Here is a 24305-nt window from a genome sequence, read left to right as displayed (position 1 = left end):
CTCATTTGACTTAAGGAAAGGACTGAAAAAAAGAAACTTACCATTTTAGGCATTGATTTAAAAAATTACCAAGGGCAAGTAGGTGCTACTGGCACTCACATGGTTAGAGAAGGTAAAGCTGTGTAGAAGTCAGAATTTTGGCCAAAAATCTAGAAGCATTTTTTTGTGTTATGTGTCATGTCACTGGGAGACCTGACCTCAATTGTGCTGATCATGATGACATTCTCTGGAACAATCAAAAGATTATATGCAAGATTTTCTGGATCTGCCCAAAGATGAAACATCTTGGAAAAACACAACACATATGACCTTGTAACTGCCCTTGGATATGTGATGGGAATGCTAAGTGCTTTAAAGAAAGTAGATTTAATTTAGATTCTAGAAGAACCTAAAAAGTTAAGCAAAACAATGTAAGTTTCTCAAATAAAGAGCAAATCTTGGTCTTGAGTAGAAAATGAAATTTCTCTTGACTTTGCGCCACCCACAAGTATTTGAGAGGGACTGTTGCTTATTAATAATGTTGATGAAAATTTAACAACAAAAAAAATCCAAGTTTGGCTTTTTTTTTTTTTTTAACAATTGATGAGCCGACATTGATACGTTATTATTAACTGAAGTCTCCATTGAATTGCTTTTGTACCTTTGTCAAAAGTCCGCTGGGTATATTTGTGTGGGATCTGTGCCTGGTTCTTTATTCTGATCCATAGCCCTAGGTGTCTATCCCCCCACCGATGCCACACTGTCCTGATTACAGCAGCAATATTGTAGGTCTTAATATCAGGTGGTGGTCCTCCCATTTTATTCTTCTTTTTCAAGAATTTTTAAGCTATTCTAGGGCCTGTCCTGTCCATATACATTTTAGAATAAGCTTATCTGTGTCTACTAAAATTCTTTCTGGAATTTCGATAGGAATTGCATTAAACCTTTAGATTAATTCGGGGGAAATTAACATTTTTACTATGTTGAGTCTTCCAATCCATGAACATGATAATGTGTCTCCATTTATTTAGTTCTTCTTTGATCTCTTTCATCAGCATCTTTTAATTTGCAGCATACAGATCTTGTCCATGTTTTGTTAAGAGACATCCCTCTCTCCTCTCAGGCCTCCTCCTCCACGAAGCTTTCCCTGCTGTGCACAGGGGTGTGTGTGTGTGCTCTGGTGGCGGTCAGGAGCACTTCCTCAGGGCCCAGGGCCCCTCTTTGGCACTGCTTATTGTAATGACCCCCTTGCTTGCTCCTTGCATCTCACCCCCTGACAGAGCTGGTGCTTGTGAATACTGCCCTTCCCCAGGTCCAACTGGATTATGTTTTGCTCGGCTTTGGGTTTAGAAATTGGATGCATGCTCTTCCACCCGGACGTGGGGGGGCGGGAATCAGCGGGATTTCCCGCGACTGTCCCCAGCGGGCATTCCTGCTCCCGCAGGACCAAACGCACAGCCAGGGCAGGAGCGTGGCCCTCGGGGCGGTCGGCCTGGCCACTCACTAGCTGTGTGACCTCGAGGAAGTGATCTGGCTTCTCCAGCTTCAGTCCCTGGTCCGTAGAAGGAAGATGTTGGAGGACATTCCTCGTGGGCTTGGAGCGAGCCTCTGCGGGAAGGCTCGGGAAGCGCTGCCCGCCGCGGGAAGGAGGCGGAAGCCCTCGGCGGCCCGCGCCACACCAGGCCTCGCCTCTCTGAGGAGCGGCCCTCGGCCCGTGCCCGAAGGCGGAGGGGGGGTCGCACGCCCTGGGGCCCGGGGCCGCTGGGCGCCGGGAGCTCCTCCTGGTTCTCAACGCCAGCATTTACAGCTCCCGAGAGACACAACCCCAGGCAGCCATTCACACTTGGCGGGCAGGCGGCGCTCAAGGCTGCGGGGGCGGGGGAGCTGCCGTCCAGCTCTGCCCGCTGCCCGACTCCCTGCCGCCCGCGGCCGGCCGGAGGTCCGCACCACCGAGAGGCCGGCTGCTCTCTGCGCGCCTAGAGCGGCACCGGAAGCTTCCCGGGCGGGGCCTCGGGCCGATTTCCGGCCGCGGCGTGCGGGCGGTCGTGCGGGCTTTGTCAGCAGGCCAGCGGGGAGGGCGGCCGGCGGTCCGCGTGCGGGGCGCGCGCCGTCCTCTCGCCGCTGGGCGCCGGGTGAGTGGCGCGTTCCGAGCCGCGGGTGGGGGCGGCAGGGTCCTCCGGTCGGGCGGACGGGCGGGCTGAGCGCGGTCGGCCCCGCACGGGGGTCCCGGAGCCTGGGCCACGGTGAGCCCGGCTCCTGGCAGCCGTCACGGCCGCCCCCGCTGGGCTGCAGTCCTGCCCGGGGCCCGCAGCTTCTCTCCCTAAGGAACGTCGTGTGGGTAAATACCCGGTTCCACTCTCTTGGTTCCTTTCCCTGGCTCCAGGGGTCACACACCCAAGCCGTAGAGCCTCCAGCTTCAGCGTCTGTGTCGCAGTTCTCAAGCCCACCAACCCTTCCGAGGTGGCCTGGCGGGGGGTGGGGGGCACAGGTGCGGCTAGTACTACTGTTTTGCTCTAAGCCTGCCTCCTCTCCCAGGAGCCCAAGGGAGCTCTCCAAATGATGCTGGGAAAGTGGCCGGGGCCTCGAGCCTCTTTGTGCTGGAGGAGATGCAGAGGCGGCACCGCTGCCCTGGCGCGGGTAGAGGTGATGAACAGGATCCCCTCCAGCCCTGGTCCCGAAGGAGAACTCCCAGGTGGGGAGAGGTGACGGGCTGCGCTGTCCCAGCTCTTCCCTGAAGGCTCCATTCTAGAGTCGTATCTGAACCCGGTGGCCGTCTCTGCCGATGTCCTGGACGTCTTACCCCCTCATGCAGTGGCTGCATGGTGGTCCTGGGATCTTCAGGGCCTGAGTAGCATGCCTGTGGGTTCCCAGGAGGGTTAGCTGGAGGCCAGTTTGAACTCAGGCGGTTTGTCTGTAGAGCTCATCACGCTGCAGCCTTGTGCAGCGCGTCCTTTCCCCGAGCTCCAGCCCCAATGAATGACAGAAATGTCTTTTGCCCACCTAGGGTCTGAGAGACGCCAATCTAACCGAGTCTTCAGGCGATACCTTGCTCCTGTCCACAGAGGTGGGACTTTTTGTAGATGTAACATTGTAACGGTATCTTAATAATGGTGATAACTGCAGCATCCCTCTTACGGAGAATACAGAGAGAAATGAGGGGGGCGGACTCTGTATTTTCACAAGCCTAACTTGGTGGCTCCAGCCCTTCCTGGAGTGATGGTGATGGATTCCTGACTCTCCCGGAAAGGTCCTGGGGACGATGGGGCTTGCAAGGCTGAGCTGAGAAGGCCCAGACCGCATTCACAAGCCGGTGATGGAAGGGGTGCTCAGGGAAGCAGCCGACCCAGAACAGGGCGAGGCCTTGAACCAGTTCAGGGAGCTGTCAGGCGTGTCCAGTGCTGCTTCGGTTTGTGGGAGATGACTGTTGAAAGGACACTGAACTTGTCAGGAAAGGAGAAGACCGTTGGCATCGTCGGGCAGAGTCCTGGGAGCAAAAACCAAATGGCTGTGCGGTGGGGTGGGAGGAGGAGATAGCAGCTAGCAGCTGGCTCAGCCTTAAGCGAGTCACCTCCCCGAGCCTCGTGGATGGTTGTGAGGAAAGCAGAAAAGCACCCGCCAGGCACTCCACCCCCAACACGGCTGCAGTGGCAGAAGCTCAGGTTGATGACAGTGGCGGCCGCGAGGCAGCGCAGAGGTGCAGCTTCTCCTGGAGCTCTAGTCCGTGTCTTCCTCGTGTGTCTTTTTACTCTCCTTTTCCCATTATTCCCAAGGGTGAAGCTTTGCAAACCTTCCCGCTTCCTTTCTTTAGGCTGTAAGCAGCAGACAGCGACCTTGGCTAACTTGTGAGCCCAAGGCTGTAACACCCTTTCACCAGTGCAGACAGCTTCTAGTGCCTGCAGCGGGCACTGCCGCCTCACCATCTCTGAGCCCCTCTGGGCTGCTCGCAGGCTGCACTGCCAGGCTGAGCTTCCACTTCATTCCCAGCACTGAGGCTTGCCCCATCTCTCAGCATCAACTGTGTATTTAGACAGTTTCATGTTATATTTTGTCCAGCAAATTCTATATAACAGAAGAGTGGGCCACGTTAGCCTCGGATGTTATGGAACCAGAAGTCTGGCGTATTTTTACTTCCTTTGTTCGTTCCATTCAGGTTTCTTTAAATGAAAGAGTATCAATTTAATTTTGCTTGAATTCACAGAAGAAAAAGGAACTAAGCAGAAACTGAAAGATTGCTGAATTTAAGATAAATGTTTATTCAAAGCAAGGTATATTTAATTTTTAAAACTTCCTCTAAAGTTAAAAAAAAGTTATGAAAATCATGAAAAGGCATACATTTTTGAAGCTATATTCTTGTAAATATATGCAAGCCTGTTTTCAGGTGGTAGAACAGTCATTTTAAACAAAAAAATCAGAAAATATCACCTCCAAAACAAAAAACCAAGTCTTCCCCACCTTTTTTTGAATTAAGAAAAATAACAAGATTTAAAATATAAGCTTACTTTTGTAATACTAATCCCAGCTGATCTAAGCAAAATATCCTGTAAAAGTGACATCATAGTTGGGAAGGGAAAAAATCTTCGACAGCGGGAAATGGGCAGTGGAGGTAGACAGGCCTGGCTCTGAACCTGAGCTCTGCCACTTAGCAGCCCTGGGTGGTTGACTTTCTCAGCCTCCGTGAAATAGAGTAAATAATAGAGGTCATAGCTGTCTCACAGGGTTTGGCGGTGTCCCTGAGACCATGCAGGCCGGTTCAGCACCGCCTGGTTGGGGTTTGAGGGGCCCTCATCAGTAACACCCCTCCTGCCCTCCCAGGTCTGCACCAGTGAGGCCCATGAGCGAAAGGTCACCTCAGTACTGGTCAAAGCCTAGGTTGGAGTGACATTGGACTCCTCAGGCGAGTGCTGGTTAGACACTGTCCTGCCTGCTGGACACCCTGTCGAAGAGGTTGGGTGCTGCATGCCACTTATTCTCTCAAACCTTTCACTTGGCGGACTCCTTCCACCTGTCTGGGGAAGAGAAGCGGGCGGAACGCGTCAGGGAGCATCCTTCCTCTTGGCGCCGCAGGCACAGGGCTGGCTGCTCCCCCCAGCGCCTGATGTGTCGTGGGGCCTCGGGGCGCCCGCGAGGGTGTTGGTGCTCAGAACACCGGGTGCCTCTGTGCGAATGAGCTTGAAGAACGCCAGAAAGTGTTGCAGACGGATGGGTATAGTGTGAGCCCTTGTTTATATCTGAAAATCGTGTGTACCTAAGTAAATGTATCATTGTTTTTGTTTAATCAGAGGTCTGGATGAAAGTGTATAAACTGAACAGCTAACTGGTTCTCTGTTGGATTGCTGGGGGTTATCATAGTCTATATTTTATGTTTACCACTTGAAATATTTTTACAAGGTGTATCTTATGTTTTTAATCGCTAAGAATTAACAAGATATAAAAGTAAAGTAAAACAGGATATGAGACTGAGGAGTGTGGTCCTGATTTCATAATACATTGGTGCAGAAAAGCACTAGAGGAAAAATGTCCATGTGTAATCTGAGTGGTGGGGTTAAGGGTAATTTTATTGTTATTTTTTAAGTTTTTCTTAAATAGCATAATCATCTGCCTTTATACCTTGAAAAAATAACTAGTTAAAAGTAATTTTTATAAGCAGAAAAGATTTTAAACCAAGTTAGTGGGCCTTTAACTCAGAAGAACATTCTCAGCGAACGTCACCAGGCAGTGGTCGCAAATGCTGTGTCACAGGCACCCCAAGAGGGCTCCTGCTCCAGGAAGCTGTGTTGCACATCTCACACGGAGAGGAATGCCTCGCGTAGACTGGTGCCCAGCTTCTCACCCTTCTTGTCAGCTCTCGGTGTGCGGGTTCAGTTTCTTCGTCATCACAGGGAGCGTTGCATCTGAATAGTCAGGTTGTCTAATAGCAGTATTTAAGCATGGGTTCATTTTGCTGTAACAGAGATTCAAAAATAGTGTTTCCAACAGGAAACTTGGTTTCTCGTGTTCCATCTCACAGGCAGGTGGGCGGCTCTGCCCCTCCAGCGCCCTGGAGCCTGCCGTGCTGTCTCGTGCACGTCACCGCAGGTGGGCGAGAGGGTGGGAGGCGGGTGGCACACGCACATCCCTTCCGTTCCTGTCTCACAGCTGGAATCAGTCACAGGGTCACACCTCACTTCAGGGGACTTCAGGAAATGAAGTCATTCGCTGCTGTGTGTCCACTAAAATTTCTGGAGGGGTTTCTATCACTCAGAGGAAGCAGGGACGCCGGGCAATGTGTCTCTGCCACAGTTTACCCCGTGTGCCACCCTGGGTCCCACACCAGGTCATGCTCAGTTACTGCTTCCCGCCCAGAGCCCAGATCTCTGTGTGTGGCCTTCTCCCGGCACCAGGGCCTCTTCACGTGGTCACAGTCTAAACTCAGACAAGTCCCGGCCTCCCCAAACGCTGTCTCCTCACCCACCACATAGATGCCCCCACTCAGGAAGGGGAAGAACCCCAAACCCACAGCAGTCACTGGTCCACAGCGGCTGCGGTTCCCAGTGGAGTCTGCGAGCGCGGCCTGAACTGGTGGCCACTGAAGTGAAGGAGTCCCAGGACCCAGCGGAAATGAGGACCTCTGTCGACCAGAAGACAAGCACAGGACCGGTTATGGCAGCTCTGTCCCCAAGCCCGAGCTGCCATCCCCTCGGTGTTGGTGGGTAGGAGAGAGGAGGGCGCGTGGCGGTGTGTTCACGCGGTGGAGGCCGCACACCGTGAGGTCTGTGCCACACAGGCGGCCTCCCCAGCGCGGCGCTCAGCGTCAGCAGACACGTGGTGGGGTCATGACCCTGCTCGGGAGTTAATTAGATAGTGTGGAACGTTCTACAACCTCAGGGGTGTTCTAAAAAGCACTGAATTGTGCACTTTAAAATGGTGGATTTTATGGTGTGTGAATTCTATCTCCATAAAAAGTGGGTACGTGTTGAATAAAAAGCAGACACAAAACATACCTGTATGATTCCATTTAATTGAAATTGAAAACCTGCAGAATTCACCTATAATAATAGAGATGGTTCCCCTTGGAGGGGGAGCCTCTGGGCTATGGAAGTGGCGGTGGTTAGGCCGGTGTTCGCCAGGAGTTCATCGAGATGTGTGCATGTGCCTCGCCAAGAAAAAAGAGCAGCCTGTTGGGAGGAAGCCCTGCGGCCGTAGAGCTCGCGTTACCTGGTTACACCGCTTTCCTGCCCCCGGGCTGCTCCCCGCCGCCTGGCTCTGTCCTCGGGAGCACATCCTTGTCCTTGGCAGCCACGTTGGAAAGGGGTTTTGGAGGGCATCGCTTTGTGGGGCTGCATAGCAACTGGTCTGCTTCCCACTGGTGCAGATTTGGGGTGAGAGGCGATCATGCGGGGTCGTCTTGGACGGAGCTCCTGGGAAGTGGGCGCAGCTGGGGGGGCGCGCTCGCGGATGCACCTGTGAGGAAGGAGGGATTGGGCAGTGGGTCTGAAACAGGCCCAGGCACATCGCAGTGGAGCTTTGGGGCTGGGTGGCCCTTCGGAGTTGCCCCAGGTGGAGACGGGGGTGCTCTGGGCTCCGTCGTGGGCTGGGCCCCAGCTGGGGTGTGGCAGGCAGGGTCCTGAGATGACCCCGACTGTGCACCCCTCCCGGCTGCCAGGGAGGGCTCTGGCGGTCAGTTGACATAAGGTAGGGCTAGTCGGGGAGCCCACGGAAAGCAGGGTTTCTGCAGCTGGTCACGGAAGAGAATCAGAGAGGGCGTCTGAGCTGCTCCTGCCTGGAAGGTGCGGTGCTCCCGAGGGGCCACCAGCCGGTGATCGGGGACAGTTCCACAAGCGCAGGGGACCACATTCTGCCAACAACCTGAGCGTGTGGAAAGACGTTTTTCCAGAGCTTCCAGAGGAGACCTCAGCCTGGCTGACACCTTGTGTGACCCTTCTCAGGGGCCCCAGTCGTACCAGGCTGGGCTTCCGACCTACGGCCCTGTGAGATGGGAGCTGGGTCCCTTTTCTGCTGGAAGTCTGAGGTGAACTGTTACATAGTGATGGATGGCTCGCAATGGAGAGGGCGTGACTGCAACGGAGCTCCGGGTGCGAGAATTCCAGAGCTGGAGAAGGGAGCTGGGCACAGCGTCCCAGAGACCGTGGGAGGTTAAATAAGCACAGGCTTTTCCAAAGCAAACACACCTGTGGAGCGAGGCCCACGTGCAGGTCACCAGAACCCCGAGGGCTCCCTGCACCCCCTGCCAACCATGATCTCCCTAGAGACCATCATTGACTCGAGTCTCCCGCCATGGTTGGTTTTGTCTGTTTCTGAACTTTGTGTAAGTAGGATCATACGATATGAACTCTGGCTCAGCGTTACATCTGTGAGGCTCACCTGTGCTTTTGTGTGGGGCAGGTCTTTTCACTGCTATGCATTCCTCCCTTGTTGGAGGACTCCTCAGTTTACCCTTTCTTCTGTTGATGGATATTTTGGTGATTATGAACAGGACTGTGGTGAACATTCCAACCCCAGACTTCTGCAGGGCGGGGCCGGGGGTGCACAGGAGGACGTCTTTACCTTGGATTCGATCAAGGACATTTAACCCCATAAAGAGGGAGGGTGTGGTGTGGGCGCAAACACAGGTAGGTTGGTAAATGTGAGAGAAAGTGGGCATTCTCGTCTCATTGCTTCTATTTTCTCACTGAAGGAAGACGCAAGGTCCTCGTCCCTGAGAGGAAGGACAGGGTGTTGGACATTTGAGAGGAGAGGAGAAACCAGGAGGTGATCTTACAGGGGAGTTAGCCAAGTGTAGAAATTGCCGGCAGCCCTCAGGGTCCGTTAGGCAAGTGGTTATAAATGTAGAGAGAACTGAGTCGGCAGCGGTGCAGACACCGATCAGGAAGCAAGCTGAATTTTACTCGAGTTGGGGTTTTCCCACACAAGTATGGCAGAGGAGGGGAAGGGCAGGGGAGTTAGGGTTAATATGCAAGAGAATGAGTGTGATACATACCCCAAACGGGTATATCCCATCGACCATCTAAACTGGGGAAGGAGGGGCAGTGCAGAGGTGGTAAGAGCAATCCATCTGTGTTTCTTTGGAATATGTCTTGATTTTTGAGTGGAGTCCAAGCCACATCCCGCCCATCTGCCATCGGCCAGTCTGTCCCCTGGAGTTGGTGTTAGCGGTGGAGCCCGAAGGGGCCTTCGCCAGCGGCGAGGCCGGCGGGGTGAGCCGAGCATGGTGCTGGGCCGGGAGGGAGGGCAGAGGGAACGTTTTCCTCTCTCCCACTCCTCGGATATGCGTTTTGCTGCCCGCCCACCCGCCCGCTCCAGCAGATTCCCGTCTGTTAAGGAAGGGGAAAGATAACCGTACTCTCTTTGATTGCAGACTGGTGACTAGAAGGTGACTCCGGAGCCTGAATTTCTGAGCATGGAAATCTGCAGAAGACAGTGTCCGAGGCCCTCACAGTGATGGAGCTCGCCGCCCCTGCGCCTGGCGGGGGCCCTGAACCCAGATTAGGGGGGCTGTTGGGAAACCTGGACGGGCAGAGCGTGCGGAGCTGCCCCTCCCAGGAGGGAGGTTTCAAGCAGGTGACAGTTACCCACTGGAAGATCCAAACAGGAGAGGCAGCGCAGGTGGGCAGGAGGTCAGGAGGAAGCCCCGTCCTGAGCTCAAACCTCCTGCTTCAGAGAGAGCTGATCGAAGGGGAGGCCCACCAGCGCGAGGCTTGCGGAAGCTTCCCGTTTAATTCGGACCTGGTCAGACATCAGGTTTCTCAGTCTGGGGAGAAATCTCACAGACGTGACGAGTGTGGGAAGGGCTTCGGCCAGAGCTCCCACCTCGGGGAGCATCCGCGCGCTCACGGCGGAGACAGACTCTACGTATGTAACGCGTGTGGGAAAGACTTCGTTCTCTACGCGGATCTTGTGGCGCATCAGAAAGCGCACGCGGGAGAAAGGCCCTTCAAGTGCGCTCAGTGTGGGAAGGCGTTCTGTCACAGCTCAGACCTCATCCGCCACCAGCGCGTCCACACCCGGGAGCGACCTTTCGAGTGCAAGGAATGCGGGAAAGGCTTCAGTCAGAGCTCGCTGCTCATCCGGCACCAGAGGATCCACACAGGGGAGAGGCCCTACGAGTGTAACGAGTGCGGCAAGGCCTTCATCCGGAGCTCCAGCCTCATCCGACATTACCAGGTCCACACGGAGGTGAGGCAGTACGAGTGTGAGGAGTGCAGGAAGGCCTTCCGCCACCGCTCGGACCTCATCGAGCACCAGAGGATCCACACCGGGGAGAGGCCCTACGAGTGCAACGAGTGCGGGAAGGCCTTCATCCGGAGCTCGAAGCTCATCCAGCACCAGAGGATCCACACTGGAGAGAGGCCTTACGTGTGCAACGAGTGCGGGAAGCGTTTCAGCCAGACGTCGAACTTCACTCAGCATCAGAGGATCCACACTGGAGAGAAGCTCTATGAATGTAACGAGTGCGGGAAAGCGTTCTTTCTGAGTTCATACCTTATTCGACACCAGAAGATCCACACTGGAGAGAGGGTGTATGAGTGTAAGGAATGTGGGAAAGCTTTTCTCCAGAAAGCCCATCTCACTGAGCATCAGAAGATCCACACTGGGGACAGGCCCTTTGCGTGTAAGGACTGTGGGAAAGCCTTCATTCAGAGCTCCAAGCTCCTCCTACACCAGGTTATTCACACTGGAGAGAAGCCCTATGTATGTAGTTACTGTGGGAAAGGCTTTATTCAGAGGTCAAACTTCCTTCAGCACCAGAAAATTCATGCTGAAGACAAACTCTATGAATGTAGTCAGTATGGGACAGAGTTCACCTCAACTCCAAACTTTAAAGGTAGTCAAGAGGTTCACCAAGAGGGACTTCCCTTGAGTCAGACCCCCATACATTTGGGTGAGAAGTATGTAGGTCAGGGGGAACACACAGACTTGTAACTATTCTCCAACTCACTGAGTGATACTCGAAGCGAGTGGTGTGAGCCCTAAGTCATGCGGCTTTGGACGTGTCAGCATTTCCCAGAGTCACCGGCAGGGCTGCCTCTGGAGTGGGCTGCCACCTCCCACTTGGCTGCCCAGCCGGCCAGCCGTCTTCCTCCTCCGCTGGGAGCACGTGCCTGCGGGAGAGCCACGTGACTGGACAGCTGACTTGGAGCTGGACCAGCTTGGGGGGAGGAGCTCGGCCTCGGGAGAAGGTTCTTCTGTTTAATTGCACAATTACAATTCACCCCAGAGTTAAATCCCTTCTAAAGTAGAATTATGTATCTAATCGTATCACCTTAAAAGAGTATTCCTTAGCATATTTTGATCTATCAGAAAGGCAAGTTGGAGAAACATCCTTTCTTATCTAAAACCACAAATTGGTTCCTGTCGTCCTTAGGATAAGTTCCAATCTCCCCATCCTGCATCCGAAGGCCTTTTGCTTCCTGGGGCCTCTTCTCCCACCGCTTAACTCCCTGCCGCACCGTTGGCACTGTGGCAGCACTAACTGCTGGACGTCTCCACTTACCCAGGCCGCTCCTGCCTCCTTGCCTCTGTCCTGGTTGGAACGCCCCCTCTCCTCACCCGGCTGACTCTCGGCTCAGCCCGCTACCCCTCTGCTTCCGTTCCTCGGTGGTCCTTCACCTCTGTTACTGCGCTTACTCTGATATGTCAAAATCGTGTTTCAGATCCTCTCTCTTTCCTTGTTACAGTGTTAATTCCTAGAGCACAGTGAGCGTATCTGACTGATTTATGTGTCCCTGGCGTCTAGAGCAAGGCGGTAAAAAGCACACCCCAGTCCTTGAGTACTTGGTTTGTCCTCTCTATACTGCTGTTTAAAATATGTTTTTGGATGCTCTTTTTGTCGTTGCTGTTTTGTCTAATCTGCTGGTCTGTCAGAAATACCTCCTCTCGGCCCTGCTGGCGTCTTCGGGTCATACTGCGTTCAGCACTTGCAGGCAGTAGCCAGAGTAAGATGGCGCCCCTTGTGTTTTTGCCTTCACAGCTTGTCCATGACTGTCCACTTGCTCTGGGGGAGGCTTGTCCTCAGTCATCTGTGTATCTTTCGAATTCATTCAAAGGGCACACAGTCCTGGTATGCTACATGACTTTTCCTGTCTCAGCCATTCCATGATTGAGCCCAACTTCTTCCCCTTTCCCTGCTCTCTGGCTCACTTTGTCATTGATTTGAAAATGTAATTATCTAAAAGGACGAGTGCTAAATACTGGGAAACCGAGATGAATGAGACACCATCTGTCCTGAAGTCGTCCAGAGTCTGATGGGGGAGGCAGGAAGGTCACGGTACGCTGAGTTAAGTGTTGAAAGAGAAGTGTGTTCCCAGTTGTGCAGGAGCATAGGTAAGGAGGTGATTAATTTGGCATGGGGCATCTGGGACGGCTTCACAGAGGAGGTGACAGCAAACTGGTTTACAGAGATAAGTAGACATTTGTCAGCTAGAGCAGAGGATGATCTGGGAGGGAATCTGGAGAAACGGGAGGACTGGCAGATCCCTCTCTGGGTAGGGCTGTTCAAAAGCAGGCCAGTTTCATTACACAGCAGAACTGTTAGTTGTTCCCTCTGAATTTCTTTTATCTGAACATTAACAAAACAACCAGTTTTGAAATGCTGTGGTAATGGATTGCCCATGAGGGCATATCTTGAGTTCTTAAACTCCAGCAACCCTAGAAGCCTTGAGGGGGTAAATAATTCAAAAAGAGCATACAGTACTCCATCTTTTGGAAAACTCACCATTACTGGAGATGTTTCAAATGGTATAGAAGCAGATATTACCAGACCATTTTAACCAACTTTGTTTAGTTGAGGTCCAGTTGCCATACAGTAAAACACCTATTTTAAGTGTACAGAATTTTGACAAATCCATACGCCTGTGTAACCATCATCATAACCAAGAATAACATTTCTGTCACCCAAAAATGTTCCCTTTTGTCCTTACCCAGTTAGTCCCACCTCAGGCCCAAGTAACAACTTTCTGTTAGTGTGGATTCATTTTGCCTGTTCCAGGACTTCATATAAATGGATTCATATGGCATGTAATCCTGTGTAATCCAAACTTCTTTCACTTTGGCATGTTTTAAAGACTCAGCTGAGTAGGTCTGTGTTTCCATAGCTCTTTTTCTTTGTGAGTAGTGTTCCATTGTATGGGTAAGCATCATTTATTCATTCATCTGTTGATGGAAATTTGGGTTTCCAGCTTTGGCTGTTATGAATAAAACTGCTATGAGCATTTCCGTAAAAGTATTTATTTGGACGTGCCTCTTTATTTCACTTGGGTAAATGCCTAGGAATTTAATTGCTGGATTATAAGATACGTGAATTTTAACTTTATGAGAAATTGCCAAAAAGTTCTTCATCGTGATTGTAGACTTTTACACTCCTGCACTGGCAGGGTTCCATTGGTCCACATCCTTACCAACATGTGGTATTGTCACGGCCCCAAACCCTAATCCGCTCCAGTGGCATATAGCGATGTCTCTTTATGCTTCTAATTTATATTTTCCTGCTGGATGATGATGCTGAGCATCTGTATCATTTTTTGTGATGTGTCTGTTCACATCTTTTGCCCATTTTAAAATTGGGTGGTTTGTCTTATTTACTTATGAGAGTCTTTTTTATATTCTAGGTCAAAGTCCCTTCCCAAACATGTATTTATTTATTTATTTATGGTCGCACCACATGGCTGTGGGATCTTAGTTCCCCAACCAGGGATTGAACCCGGGCCCTCGGCAGTGAAAGCGCTGAGTCCTAACCACTGGACCGCCAGGGAATTCCCCAAAACATATACTTATTATGAATACTTCCTTTTAGTCTTGGGCTTAACTTTTTTTTTTTTTTTGGACTTAAGAGACTTTAAAATGATTTGGAGTGGTTTACAGCATATAATGTGGTATTTAGTCTTTAGTGGAGAAAGTTGCTAGTCACCTGTAAGAAAAACAAGCATTGTGGGCATTCCTAAGACAAATGGAATAAAATCTCATCACTTTTGGCTATAACCAGGCTTCTCACCAATAACTGTATTAATTTTTCCAGTATTCAGACATACCCTAAAAGATAAAAGAGAATGTCTGCTTCTAAATCACATCCAATGTGAACTTGCATAAATGCAAAGCATAAATAGAGTTCTTATAACTCCACAGGCACCTGAAAGTTTTAACTACCCTTTGTGCTCACTTCATATTACATAAAGAATAATGGAAATATGGGGAATACTTGAAATATAAATATTTTATAAATCCTTACTATGTGGTTGTCTTATTCTTGTAATATTCCACTCTGGTGGCCTTTGTTTTTGCTTGTAAAATTAAGTTTAAGTAGCACATTAACCTTTCCCCTCAAATATGCCTTTTGATGTTCATTATTACACCAAAAAGAAAAGAAAGAAATTAACAACCAAAAAACAGATGAAGATGCTGCAAGGGAAGAGATAAATGAGATACAATTCCTTAGGTGTAAAAATATGTTGTTTCAAATTCAGAAGAATTTAATAACTTTGTTATTTCATATGTATCTGGAAATGGGACAGATACATGTCCTGATCCTGTCAAACGAGGTAGAGTTCCAGCCAGCATTTGGTACAACTTTCCAAGATAGGGTTAAAGTGACATTCCTGTTTCCCTTGAGACCATTTCCATTGTCAAAGAAAAAATATTTTTTTCATATCTTTCAAAAACGTGACGTCTTCTACGTTTTTCAGCGTGATGCACGAGACTCGCTGCGGTCTTTGAAGGCGGCGGTGATGAAGCAGCCAAAGGCCGACAGCAAGTTCCTGGCTTACCTTTTAATTTTCTTAATGATGTCTTTTGAAGATCAGATTAAAAATTTTTTTGATTAAGTCTAATTTACCAAAAATTTTTATATTTTACGCTTTTTGATTTCTGTCTTGGTTTTTTTAAAGTCTTTTCCAATTGTCATTGCCAGTGTGTAGAAATACATTTGATTTTTGTTAATTGACCTTGTATCTAGCAACCTAGATGAATTCACTTATTGGTTCCAGTAGCTTTTTCCTAGATTCTTCAGCATTTTCTATGTAGATAATCAAAGAATTTTACTTCTGCCTTTCTAGTTTGTATAGACTTTGCTCCTTTTTCTTGCTTTATTGCTGGGCATCTTATACAATTTTCATTAGAAGTGAGAGGACGTCTCGTCTTGTTTTGCTATCATGGTAGCATTGCTCTCAAAGAGTTGTGAATTAGTCTCCCCACATCTATTTTCTGAAGTTGTTTGTATAACGACATTATTTCTTCCTTAGACCTTTGATACATTTCACCAGTGAAACCCTGGGGAGTTCTTTGTGGGAAAATTACAAATTCAATTTCTGTAATAGATATAGCACTACTCAGATTTTTCTATTTCTTCCTGTGCCAATTTGGTAACTTGTATCTTTCAAGGAATTACTTATTTCATCTAATATAACTGAGGCGTTGGCATAAGGTTGTTGAAACATTTCATTGCTTTTGTGCATTGTATTTTACATTCTATCTTAATGAGTTATATTTAAAATGATGTCTCCTCTTTTCTTCCTGGTATTGGTGATTTGTGTCTTCCTTCTGCTTTTCTGATCAGTCTAGCTACAGATTTACCAAGGTTATTAGTCCTTTCAAAGAAGCAGCTTTCGTTTTCCTTGATTTTCTCTATTGTTTGTTTCTTATTTCACTGAAATAGAACCATTTTATTCCTTTCCTTCTACTTTGAGCTAGATTCCCTTCCCTTTTCTGGTTTATTAAAGTGGAAGCTTAGGTTATTAGTTTTAGACCTTACTTCTTTTCTGATGTAAACATTTAAAGCCAGTAATTTTCCTCTAAACACTGCTTTAGCTGCATTCCACAGACTGACGTATTGCGTTTTTATTATTATTCCTGCGGCCCGGGAGTGTGGGCGGGGTCGGGCCGGGCGGCCCCAGGGCCCTCCGCCACCGAGACGAACTCCTAGAGGGGCGGAAGCGCAGCTTCCGGCGGCAGGAGAAGCACTTCCGCTGGGAAGTTTTCTTCTCGCTCTCCCGCCGCGGCTGTTCCCGATCCCGTGCTCGCGGAGGTCCGGTTAGGCTTACCTGCAGGGGCCCACCTGCCGGTCACCGTGGGCGCGCCCGCCCGCCTCAGGCCCCTCCCAGCGCGTCCTCCGCCTCGGGCCCGTTTCCTCTTCCGGCTGCGCCCTCCCCGCGCGGCCCCGTCCGTGGTCGTGGGCGCCCTCCACGTCTGCGAGTCCAGCCTGGACCGCTCCGGTGGGAGCCAGACACTGTGCCCAGCTGCCGGCTTAGTATCAAAAACATCCCGCTCGGGGCTCCTCCGCAGGTGGGAGCCGCGTCCTCCTGCCCCAGACCATCACGCAAATTGTTTGGCGTTCTAGCTCCGTGGTGGCCTTGAGTCATTCCCTCCTCTCCGTTCCCACCCTCCACGTGTACGTCCCGGCCCCCTTCATCTCTCCCCTCGACCACCTCAGTGGTCGGTGGTTGTCTCCCTGTCTCCCCGACCCGGTCTTGTCCTGCCGCCTTCTGATTGGCTCACCGCAGTGGGGGGGTCTTTCAGAAGTGTACCGGATCACAGAGGTGAGGTATTAGACCGTCCCTGCCTTTCATGTATAGCCATGGCCCAGGATGCCTTGGGTACTCCAGACCTTGCCCGCTTCTCTGGCTGTATTGAAACGGTATACAAGCCCCTGTGTCCTTGTCTTTTGAAGTAAAAGGCTGGCTCAAGAGTTAATGATTGGGAAATGTGAAGATGTAGAAACAAAGAATAGCAGTTGGGCTGGGGCGCTGGTAACAATTTAGACTATAAATCTGCCACATAGCAGAATCACCGAACTCCCAGTTCCCTGAAAGCGATAAAGGCCTGACACGCATTCCTAAGTTGTATTTACAGGAAGCCAACCCACCAGATGAAAACTGCTGATTGCAAGAACATAGACCCTAGACTGCTTGAAACCAGAAGGTTGATGATGCTTGAAACTTCACCTGGATGCCAACCAATCCAAGAATTATGCACGAGCTGATCACACACCCTGCAGCCCCCCTCTCTCACACTGCTTTTAAGACCCCTTCCCTGAAAGCCGTCAGAGAGTTCAGGTCTTTTGAGCATGAGCTGTCCGTTCTCATTGCTTGGTGCCTGCAATAAATGCTGTACTTTCCTTCCCCGCAACCCAGTGTCAGTAGATGGGCTTTACTGCGCACAGGCGAACAGACCCAAGTCTGGTTCGGTAGCAATATCTCATACAGTTCTCCCCCTTACTCTCTGCTTTCCAGCTGGCCAACTCCAGCCCATTTATAGTCCATAGTGGATGCCCAGTGCAGGGAGCTCTTCTTATTTATCGCTGTGATCATTATTAGTGGGTGGAGGAGCTCAGGCTCTCATGCTAAGCGCTGCCCATGACACCTGTGCCCAGTGCACCTGTTCATGTGTTTGTAGACCATGTATATCTATTAGTGGAAGAGTCCAAATATTCTTCCCATTTTGAGCTTCATTTTTCTTTTTCTTATTGGTTTGTGAGAGTTCTAGTTCTGGATATGAGTCTTGTGTCAGATATATATATTGGGAATATTTTCTCCCAGTCCGTGGCTTGCCTTTTTATTTCTTAACTGTCTTTTGACAAGCAGAAACTTTTAATTTTGATAAAGTCCAATTTATGAATTTAAACATTTTAAGGTGAGTGCTTTTGGGGTCCCACCAATGAAATCTCTGCTTACCCCAAGATTATGAAAATATTCTTCAATTTTTTTCTTCTAGAAGCTTTATAGTTTCAGCGTTCACATTTAGGCCCAAGATCGACCTTGAATTAGTTTTGGGTATGGTGTTAGGTAGGGCATGTTAAGGTTAATTTTTCCCCTTATTGTTCTGGCACCATTAATTGAAAAAAAATAACAACTTTTACCCTTTGAATTACATTGATGCCCTTGTCATGAAACACTGAACTGTATGTGTGGGTCTGTTTCTGCAATCTCTGCTGTTCCATTGATCTATATATCTGTGCTTGTGCCAGTACTACACTGCCTTACTGTAGTTAGTCTTAGAATCAAGGAGTGTAAGTCTTCCAACTTTGTTCTTCAAGGTGGGTTATTTGAGGTCATTTGCTTTTCCATATAAATTTTATTATCATCCTGTCTGTTTCTACAAACAAACAAACAAAACCCCAAAACAACTGCTGTGATTTTGCTTGGAGTGGTGTTGAATTTCTAGATCAGTTTAGGGAGAATTGAAAACTTAATACCCATAAACAGGGGATATCGCTCAATTTATTTCCAACTTAGTTTGCTCAGCATTGTTTTTTAATTCTGAGAGTAGAAGACTTGTACATCCTTTGTTAAATATATTCCTAGGTCGGATGTGTGGTTTGTTCCCACACCACCAAGCAGCTAACTGAATTATGACCGTCTCTACCTGGAGATAATATCAGATCCCACAGGTTAAGGGCTCAGTCCCACAAGACTGCCCCTCTCCCCACACTTCAGACACCAATCTCAAGTCCAGGTTGCCACCAGTGATTCTGACTGACTGGCTATAGATCTGCAGGTTCCCACAGCCTCTGCCTTGGGTTTGATTGGTTTGCTAGAGCAGTTCACAGACTCAGAGAAACATTTTACTTACTGGATCACTGGTTCATGATAAAAGGATAAGGCTTAGGAACAGCAGGGGGAAGTTGCATAGGAAAAGTATGGGGAAAGGGCCCGGAGCTTCCAAGGTCTCTCTAAACACTGCACTCTTCTCAAATCTCCACGTGTTCACCAACCTGGAAGCTCTCTGAATCTTTCCAGCCCTGGAGTCCCTCACTCCCGGGAATGGAGAGCAAACCAACCTTGTGTTCTGGGCATAAACTTGGTCATGACACAGAGCTCTTTCAGTAAATTGCTGTACTGGGCATCCTAATGTTTTGTTAAGCATTTCTGTGTCTGCTTATGAGAGATACTGGCCTGTAAGCTTCTTATCTTATGATGTCTTTATCAGGTTTTTGTGTCGAGGCTTTGCTGGCTTCTTGACGCAGGCTGGAAAAGGTTTGCTCTTCGTCATTCTCCTACAGGCTTCTGAGATTGGTATAGGCTTCCTTAAGGATTTGGTAGAGTTGACCAGTGAATCAGCTGGGTCTGGTGTTTTCTCTGTGACAGGGTTTTTTCCTGTTTTTTGTAAGTTTCATAACGTTGTGTTTATAAGGGAATTTGTCAATTTCATCTCAGTTGCAGAACTTGTTGGCATAGAGTTGGTCATAGTGGAAGTAATGCTACTTTTCACATCTGTAGGATCTATAGTGTGACCTAGTTCTTTCATCTCTGATGTGGGGAACTAGGCATCTTTGTCCAGCAGGCCCCTTTCTCTGGGTGTCTTGGGAACTGTCCTCTTCTGCATCTCGGGGCTCCGCACTTCACCCAGGAAAGACACAGGCACTCACTGTGGCCGGAGACTTTGGGATCCTGAGGAGGGTGGTTGTGAACAAACCTGGGGGCAGAAGTAGGATCTGAGCAGACCATGTCTGCACAGTTTAGGGGAGCTTGCGGCTTATTCCCAAAACTTGGTGAAGAATAATGAAGCTCTGGTGGAAGAATTTGATTCAGGGGAAAGTGCCCGAGAACGTTCATGTGTGCACTGCTGCAGGCATGGGCCATCCTGGTCCTGTCTCCTGGGGAAGCACCTAGGGTGGGGTTTAGCCCCCAACTGTCCAGTCACTTGTCTGCGGCTAAGCTGCTGGTTTTCAGCCATAAATGATGGTCTCGCCACCATTTGGTGACAGCCTGTGGCTTGCTCTCTGGAATGTCAGGGTCCATGTGTCTGGGGGTGGGGGACGCAGGGCACCCAGTGGTTTCCTTACAGTGATGCTGGCCCCCACCTGACCCCCAAATTCCCCTTCCATTATGGAGCGTGCATGGGCTTGTGTCACTGGTTTTTCCTGAATCCCCCTTGGTCCACTGAGAAGGTTCAGGGCTCTTGGGGTCAGGTGGGGGCTTCTGGGCTGCAGCTCTCACTCACTTTCTTTGTCTCACAGATCAGCCCTCAGCACCTGCCTTTCCCCGGAGGGGCCCACACGCCTCCCCAGAGGCCTCTGCTGTTCCCGCGGATGTGTCCCAGGTGAGCACCACCTCCCTGTGCCCTGCAGGCTGACCAGGGCCCCAGCCCCCAGCCCACCCATGAGACTGGTCCACTATGGTGGCTTCAGAGGTCTGTGACTGCCTGCCTGCCTGCCAGGTCTGTCTTATGGAGTGGGGGGAATGTGATTCATTTACATTAAGACCGTAGTGGATGTTATAGAAAACATGAAAATACACTTGCTTCTCTAGGTACTTAGTCTGCTAAAGCTGCCATAACTCAGCACACACGCATTTATTGGTTGATTTCTCACAGTCTGGAGGCTGGAAGTCCCAGATCAGGGTGCTGGCATGGTTGGTTCTGGTGAGGGCCCACTTCCTGGCTTGTAGAAGGAGAGAGAGAGGAAGAGGGTGCAAGAGCGCTCTGGTGTCTCTTCTTACGAGGACACTAATCCTATCGGATCAGGGCCCCACCCTATGACCTATTTTAACCTTAAATACTTCCCTAGAGGCCCCACCTTCAACTGCAGCCATACTGGGAGTTAGGGCTCCTGCAGATGAATCTGAGGAACACAGACATTCAGTCCATGACAGGAGCCTTCCCTTGAGCCTCAGCTTCAGGCCTTTTGAGGTTTTTCCTCCTTTGAGACCCCCTGGCCCCCCGCCTTTTCTTCCAGACACGTGTGTTTCAGCTTCTCTCCATTTCCCACTGTCCTGCAGCCTCAGGAGCGGCCAGGTCTGACGTCCTGCTCCTGGCGGGGAGCTGTTTGTGTTGCAGGTGGCCATACACTTCTCAAGGGGAGAGTGGCGGTGTGCGGACCCCGGCCAGAGGGTGCTGGGCTGGGATGTGATGCTGGCCGTTTCAGGAGCTCGGCTGAATTCGGCCTGCAGAGCCCGTCCAGTCCCTCGACGGCGCCAGGGCCTCGAGTTCAGGCTAAGGGGGTGTGGGAGCTGGAGCTCTTGTCCTGTGGCTGTGGAGGGGCCGTCCTGCACCAAGTCTGGCCAAGGGCATTCTTCGTGCTGCCCTGGAGGCAGCCCACTCTTCCTTCCTCAGACCCGTCCGCTGTTAGACCTGGCCCCGCCAGCAAGGAGGGTGGGGAGAGCCTGTCACGGTTTGGCCCTGGCTCCCTCCTCCCTGTCTGTCTTCTCTGCTTTGGGGTGGTTTCCTGGACGTTGCCCCAAGGGCTGGCCTGCACCCTCGCTTTGTCTTCTGTACAGAAAACCGCACCTTTTCTCTCCTTGGAGGATTTTGTGGCCACATACCTGGCCGCGTCTCTCGCCTGGAACAGTGGGGTGAGCCGCGGGTTGCGGGGCGGGAGAGACCCGCGTTTCAGGAAGTGCGGAGGGGCCCCCAGGGCCTCCCTCGGCTCCCAGGTGAGCTCAGCGCCCAGCACCCACCAGTGGCGTTCTCCTCTCCCATTGGGACCGTGGGCAGGAGCTGCTGTGTGATCGGACCCTGGAAACCCGTGCTGGCGCCCCGCCCCTGCACGGGGCGCTGCTCTGCTGAGTGCCGAGCCGGCGGGCGCCGTGGGTGTGCGCGGCGGGGGGCCTGAGAGGGTGTGGGTGCTCCAACCTCGCGGCCGCCCCGGCAGGCGCACGCCCGGGATGAGGTCACGGGGCCTGAGCCCTGCTCTGAGGGGCTTCGTGTGTGGCCGTGGGCAGGTGCCTTATTCCTCGTGCTCGTCCCAGGGATGATGAGGGCGCCTCCCTCCCTTACGTGAGGTGGTGACTGTGGTGGTGGTCTTTCGTTTTTCATTTCAGATTCCCTCAGAAGTGAGATCACGCAGACGTGTGGAAATGAGACCAGCTGGGCAGACACTGGGTTGCGTGGAGCCCCAAGACAGAGAGGGTCGCGGGTGCCAGGTTGGAGGGAAGCCGAGGGTGAGTGGTTCTGAAGGACGTGGGTCTCTGTCCCCGGCACCCTCCCCCAACCCAGGAGCCGGGCCTGGTTAGGGGAACAGAGAGCACAGTCTCTATCCTGACTGGTGTCTTTGTTCTTGTGTAGACACGAGTATGTAAGGTACTAGCCGGCTGTTTAGGTCAACGCCCAGTGTTACAGCCTTCCCTCCTGTGGCTAACACCAGCGTTGACCTAGCCGTGACCTCATCGGGGTGAGCATTTGAGTTCATTTTCAGCTTTCCACCATTTATAGTTTTAGCTCATCTGTGTGCTGCTTTCTCACTGCTGGGCCACTTTCTCGGAGTGAATCCCTAATTAGATGGGAGTGAGCTGATAAGACATGTTGTGTGGCTTTTCTCCTGTCTCACCGCCAGCCTGTATAAGTGCCTGTTTCCTCCACCGGGCAAGGGAGGCCCTTTACCGGGGGAGACACTGTAATCGCTTCTGGCAGCCCTCGAGCCAGGGGTGGGGTGGGGAGTGGTGGGAGCTGGCTTCCGAAGGGCTTTGCTCTGGGCCGGGAGCCGGGTGCAGGGCGTGTGGGGCGCAGGGGCCGCCGGCATCTACGACACGTGTGGGACAGTCCTGAGCTGTCACAGCTGCTCGCTGCTCCCCAGACGGTCACACGGGAACCAAGGCCTTCGAGCGTTTCCAATGCGGCCGGACCTTCAGGCGGGTCCCGGACCTTCTGCGACACCAGAGGAACTACAGAAGCGAGCAGCCCTTCGGCTGCGAGGTGTGCGGACAGGCCTTCAGCCTGAGAGGCCGCCTGGGCCCGCATCGCCAGGTCTGCTCGGAGCGCAAGCCTCACCCGCGTGGCGACGGCGGCGGGAAGGCCTCCCGCCCACGTGCACCCTGTGCGGCAAGGCTCTGCGGGCCCGAGGGCCTCAGCACCCGCCGGAGCCGCTGCGGGAAGGGCGTCCGCCACCTTGGGCTTCCTGACGAGGCATCGGGGGACCCACAGGAGAGGGGAAGTGGAGGCGTGCGTGGGGTTCCTCTGGCCATGTTCACATCAGGGAGACTTGGGGGGAGAGGCGACCTCTTTGTTCCAGACTCCAGGCGCCTTTGCTTGCCCAGCCCCGAAGTAAAAACCTGCGGAGTGGGCTTCTCTAGGGCACCGGCTCGCACTTGGAGACTTGGTCACTGGGCAGAACACCAGTCCCCCTTGCTTGTGGGAACGCTATTTCAGGTTATCCAAAGGCTTGGTGAAGGATTTTAATTTTTGTCTGAATTCCAGAGAGGAAAACGTGGGGGGCTGTGAGGAGCTAGCAGAGCCCCAGAGGCATTGCACTGAGGGACCACCTGACCCCGATTTGAGCAAGCCAGTTGTAAAAAGGCTTTTTTGAGACAATCATGGAAATTTGAACATGGACAGGGTATTAGGTGGTATTAGGAGTTTGCTGTGATAATGACAGGGCGGTTCTGTTTTTAAAAGTCCTTAAGAAGGATGCATTCTGACAAATTTATGGGTGAAATGGCATCATGTATGGGATTTGCTTTAAAATTCGAATAAAAAGAAGAAAGACAAAACAGTATCGGCAAAATGAGTTGTTGAAGCTAAGCGATGAGTATGTTTGGAACTTTCCCACATTGTTTTTCTTATTTTACAGGATATTTATATTCTAAGTTCATCAATACATACTGAAGATGGGTGAAAACAGCCATTAAGTTATCAAGGTACGAAGCTGTGTCAGTCTGCTCGGGCTGCCATAGCAACACACCACAGACCAGCAGGCTGAAACGGTGGAAGTTTATTTCTCACAGTTGTGGAGGCTGGAAGTCGGAGATCAGGTGGCCGGTTCTGACAAGGACCCACCTCCCAGCTTGCAGATGGCGCCCTCGCACTGTGCGCTCACGTGGGGAAGGGAGAGAGCGCGCTGGTGTCTCTTCCTTTTATAAGGGTTCTAATCCCACGACACGGCCCCACCCGACAACCTCATCTCACCTCATCACCTCCCAGAGGCCCCACCTCCAAACAGCACCACACTGGGGTTAGGGTTTCAACACAGGATTCGGGAGGGGGGATACAATTCAGTTTATAGCAGAAGCTTCTCTGGGTCAGTCCTGCCCACAGAGCAGCTGGGGAAGGGCCTTGCTCCTTCAGGGTGGCCCCATCATGGCCAGTGAGGCCTTAAGGGCGCGGGGCCCACGGCCCTCTGGAATAAATAGAAATGTGCCCTTTGGAACATCCAAGTGGCTTTTCTTATTTATAAAATCCAAACTTTTGTGCCCGTGCTTATATTTTTCTTCCAGCTCAGAGCTGTGAGCAGGGAAGTGCCTGGTTTGTTCCCACCCCACGTGTGGAGTTGTGGAGGCCTTCAGATGGCCTCTGAGTGCAAGTTGGGATGGCCTGTCTTGGGTCTTTGGGCAATAAGCGCTACAAAGACTCGAGCCTTGTCCTGCGGGCCAGCTGGCCATGCGTCCGGGTCACCTGTTTCTGGTTTTTAC

General features: G+C 51.2%; 1 protein-coding gene across 13 annotated transcripts; it reads left to right on the top strand.

Moving 5' to 3' along the window:
- Positions 1-24045, top strand: ZNF623 (zinc finger protein 623). 13 transcript variants are annotated; one of them, XM_082364045.1, is made up of 7 exons: positions 1976-2111; positions 9335-16502; positions 19922-20004; positions 20740-21335; positions 21723-21842; positions 21967-22072; positions 22475-23401. In XM_082364045.1, exon 2 carries the CDS (start codon positions 9418-9420, stop codon positions 10897-10899), a length of 1482 nt encoding a protein of 493 aa, XP_082220171.1. In that variant the 5' UTR covers positions 1976-2111; positions 9335-9417; the 3' UTR covers positions 10900-16502; positions 19922-20004; positions 20740-21335; positions 21723-21842; positions 21967-22072; positions 22475-23401. The 13 variants fall into 13 exon arrangements, with proteins under 13 accessions (XP_082220173.1, XP_082220171.1, XP_082220178.1 ...); XM_082364052.1 differs by having other exon boundaries at positions 20740-20903; positions 21180-21335; positions 21723-23401; XM_082364055.1 differs by having other exon boundaries at positions 21967-23401.
- Positions 24046-24305: the final 260 nt, after the last annotated feature.

This window comes from Balaenoptera borealis (genome assembly GCF_965194805.1).
Source record: "Balaenoptera borealis genome assembly, chromosome: 17".
Taxonomy (NCBI): domain Eukaryota; kingdom Metazoa; phylum Chordata; class Mammalia; order Artiodactyla; family Balaenopteridae; genus Balaenoptera; species Balaenoptera borealis.
This window is presented reverse-complemented; position numbering and strand designations above follow the sequence as displayed.

Bases quoted from the DNA above. Each gene is read 5' to 3' on its own strand.
- ZNF623 (XM_082364053.1), top strand. From the start codon at position 9,418: ATGGAGCTCGCCGCCCCTGCGCCTGGCGGGGGCCCTGAACCCAGATTA.